Genomic DNA, 4,435 nt, shown 5'->3' on the forward strand with positions numbered 1-4,435 from the left:
GTTGACCTGACATAATCCGGACCCGATTTGACCCGACCCATAACCAATCCGATTGATCCATTGCCACTTCTAAGTATGATTAACAAAGTACTCGAACTTTGTAATCCAAAATTAGTTACACATGATTAAAGTCACAAAAGGCAAGCTAACATGGCAATGAAAACAAGTAGGTCATGTTGCTACAACTACAAAAGTGTGTTGGCCAAAATATTTATTGATCACCTAACAACTATTATAAAGTCCTTGAAAAATTCCTCCTTTTTTTCCAAACAAATCCCACATTTCATTCATTTATTAGTTCAGCCAAAACTTTCAAGACTCTTACACTTAACAACAAACTAATTATCCCTTTAAATGCTCCTCTACTTATATTAGTTGCATCATCACTTCCCTAACAACAACAAAACCTGAAAAAACCAACAAAAACACTCAAAAATCCAGTTTTTCTAGTTGTTTTTAATCTGAGAAAATGAGTTCTGCATCATCTGTTGTCAGAAACAGGAAAACCCATAAAAGAAAAATGGAAAAACAGAACAATAAAAGTGAAAAAAGTGAGAAAAGTTGCAAAAGTTGTAAACTTTATAGTTTTGATGAATTGCCAGATTACATGAAAGATAATGAGTTTATTGTTAATTACTATAGAGCAGAATGGTCTTTGAAGAATTGTTTTTTCAGCTTGTTTCAATGGCATAATGAAACTATCAACATTTGGACGTAAGTTTCCACCGTCGACAACAATGTATAATCTCCTGAAATGATCATAGTTTCATCACTTTTATTTCTTTCTTAGATGATCAAAGTTTTACCCTTTTTATGATCTTGGTTTTGTTGGGTATTTGACTTTTTTCAGATTAGTTTGAGTGTTTTTTTTTTTTTAATTAATTGTTGTGTTTTGATCTGAATGCAGGCATTTACTTGGATTTGTTCTGTTTGTGGTATTGACTGTTGTTAATGCTGCCCATGTTACTGAAGCAGTTGATCTGTTTGGACTTCTCAGGTATTTTTTAAACATTATTTGTATTCTTCCCCTCGCTTTTCGTGTTAAATAAGTTCTCATAACAAGCGGTCTCACTATAAGCTTATATTTTTCTCCTTTTAACCTTCAAAGTGCATTACAGTAGTACTCCGTATATGCTATGTCTGTCATTATCTTAACGTGAGACGTCCTCCAGAAGACTTACTGGTATTTTAATTAAGTTGACATAGCCATGGTAAAAAAAGGTTTAATTATTACTATGCAACAAAGGACATGTGTCAACCACCTACAATTGGTAATTTAATTTAATTAGATTGTACTAGCTTGTAAGTCATCAAAGTAGCTTGCTGTACTAATGCTAAAAAAATTGACTAAGTAGTTGAGTTTGGTAAACCATAAGAAATAACACAAACACAACAAATTGTAGTTACTGGTCATACAAGGTAGATATTGCCATTTTGGTATTCTCCTTTGCTCTATCCTTGCTTTAGTCCGGAATTCCGGGTTCCAAGCCGGTTAGGGTCACAAGGGTGAAAATGCTCTCCATCAACCATCGTGGCAACATTCTCTAAATTGAGACTTCTGATTAAACTAGATCAACCAGTTAAATTAATTAATTTGAGTGATTATTAGAGATGCATTATTGAATTTATTTTCTCGGATTTATTATTATGAAATGGTATTAGGTCCGGAATGAGGATGTAATGAGTATAAGCTTTTTTATTTACCCTCACAACTTTGGCAAGACTACACATTATTGATGCTTAAGGACATGCCATGGCACATTACATTAGTCCTTGTATGTTACTCTTAGTATTTTGTGTGTAAGTATGTAACTCAATTGAACACTCCAACCCTTTTTCAGGACCTCTCCTTCGGGGCCGGGCACAAATTCGTCCCATGATTCCAGCAATTTCTTATTGGTAAGCAACACACGGAGTAATCTACAATTTACGATATCCTGACACAACTTCTACATGATTTTCTTAGTGTTAGACCGTCTTACATGACCAATAAGTATATTTGCAACAATTTCAGGACATGACAACAATGGTTGATCTACACATAAACCATCTAACCGGAGTAACAGAACGCACAGCTAGGTGGCCATTCTATGTCTACTTAAGTGGCTCAATGTTCTGCCTTATATCAAGCTCAATCTGCCATCTCTTCTGCTGCCACTCGAACAAGCTAAACGTATGGTTATTCCGAATGGACTACACAGGTATCACAGTCATGATCATCACCTCTTTCTTCCCGGCAATGTACTACATCTTCCAATGTCAACCACTCTGGCAATTCACATACCTGGCCGGTATCTCCATTTTCGGTCTCTTCACCATCGCCACTCTCGTCTCCCCAACCCTCTCCTCGGGCAACTGCAGGAATTTCCGAGCCATCCTCTTCGTTTCCATGGGCTTATTTGGGATTATTCCTGCAATCCATGCTTGTATCTTGAACTGGACTAATCCTAGACGGAACTTGACCCTCGCGTATGAAGCTGGCATGGCCCTATCTTACCTAATAGGGACCGGGTTTTATGTTAGTAGGATCCCGGAAAGGTGGAGACCGGGTTGGTTTGATCTAGTTGGTCATAGCCATCAGATATTTCATGTGTTTGTGGTTATGGGTGCTTTGACTCACTATGGTGCTGCTTTGGTATTCATGGAGTATAGAGATCAGGTTGGGTGTCCATTATAGCCAAAAATCGCGACTCTCTGTGACCCGGTCTTATATGTAAGAACGACCCAAATCCTTGTATGTTCCTCATTTAACTATAAGGTTAATGGGTTAGTTCACATTGAAGACCGTCTCACATAAATTCTTACAAAATATTAATTATTTTTCTTATCGTCTCTAAATGTTGATTATAGTCGACAAATTCTTTTAGGGCCGATAGATTAAGGCCGATTTATTCCATGTGTGAGATGTAAATGTAATATTCAAGATTTATATTGGTTTTCATAATTGATCTTCCCTGTCTGTAATAATGCTATAGAAATTTAGAAGCTGTATTTATGTATCGAAGCGAGGAATTATACATTGACAGAATGGTCTTTGAAGAATTGTTTTTTTCATTTACAGGAGCTTAATATCAAATACTAGTTTAGATCCCGCACAATAAATGTGCGGTATTTATAGAGTTACTAATATAGACCCGTACAATATATGCACGGTATTTATAGAGTTTTATTTTTTAGTGTATTATTTATATAATTTAAATTGACAATTCACTTATTTTTCATGTTTCTCCTGAATGAGAAATAAATAAAAATTTAAATGGTAAGAAGTAATAAAATGAGTATTTTTTTTTAACCGAGAAATTAGTGATATTAATTTAGAAATATTTACTAATAACATATTTTTTTAGCTGCTAATTTTTATCATAAAAAGTCAATGAATTTTAATAAATATTTACTAATACCATATTTTTTAGCCGAAACTTCTTATCATAAAAAGTCAATAAATTTTTATCAATAAGTTCTTTAAAAATAGAATTTCCTTATCTTGAAAAGATCGAAGATAAATTTGTAATGTGAAATATTATATGTTATAAATATTTAAATACAAAAGATTATATCTATTTATAACTCATCATGTTCACATCTATATTATATGCTAAAAATACTAAGCACTATCCTAGGCAATATGTTTAGGCGGGAAATGTTGAGTTTCGCCTATTCATTTAGTAAATAGGGGATTCCGAAAATTCTGATCTCCGTGACGTTTACAAGTATTTATGGGTCTGCTAATAAGTTATCAAGACTTGTTTTTATTTTCATTTCGTTTGGAGAATGAGTCCGTCACATGATAATATTATCTCATACTCCGTAAAAGAATTTGTGATCAAACTTGATACGAGACTTTTTTGTTTTAACACAAATTCAAATACGATCATTATACATTTATACCGCATATAACAGCCTCATCATATAGGAGTATTATACAATGATCTTATACAATGACAAACTAGTTGTTAGAGGTATAGTTTGTTCCAACTTAAGCTCAACAAAGAGGCAAACATGCTACAATATTGGGTTGGGTTTGTGTCGGGTTAATTTGGATCAGGTTCATTTTAGGTTTCAGGTTAATTTCGGATGATCCTGGGTTATGTCTATACTAGGAGTAATTTGTAACACAAATTAAGAATAACACCGTCTTATAATGTAAAACGACCCTTTGATTTCCAAAACACTCATTTATTGCTATCAATAAATGAAATACTCAACTTATACAAGAACACAAATCATAAAGTAAGACGGTCTTACATGTGAGACGGTCCATTCAGCAAAGAAAACCATTCATTAAAACCGTTTCACAGTGTGAAACCGTCTCACGCATACCGTACAACGAGATCAGAATATACAATGGTCATTAGTTGTTCATTGGAATTTGGTAAGAACAACAAATCAACAAGACTCAAGAGTTGACTTACATTGAAGCATGGCTGGCAACTGG

General features: G+C 34.0%; 1 protein-coding gene across 1 annotated transcript; it reads left to right on the forward strand.

Moving 5' to 3' along the window:
- The first annotated feature begins 220 nt into the window (after nt 1–220).
- LOC141606061 (heptahelical transmembrane protein 1-like) lies at nt 221–2,948 on the forward strand. Its single transcript, XM_074425053.1, has 4 exons — nt 221–714; nt 908–997; nt 1,842–1,899; nt 2,015–2,948. Exons 1-4 carry the CDS (start codon nt 470–472, stop codon nt 2,675–2,677), a joined length of 1,056 nt encoding a protein of 351 aa, XP_074281154.1. The 5' UTR covers nt 221–469; the 3' UTR covers nt 2,678–2,948.
- Nucleotides 2,949–4,435: the final 1,487 nt, after the last annotated feature.

Source organism: Silene latifolia, chromosome 10 (assembly GCF_048544455.1).
Source record: "Silene latifolia isolate original U9 population chromosome 10, ASM4854445v1, whole genome shotgun sequence".
Taxonomy (NCBI): domain Eukaryota; kingdom Viridiplantae; phylum Streptophyta; class Magnoliopsida; order Caryophyllales; family Caryophyllaceae; genus Silene; species Silene latifolia.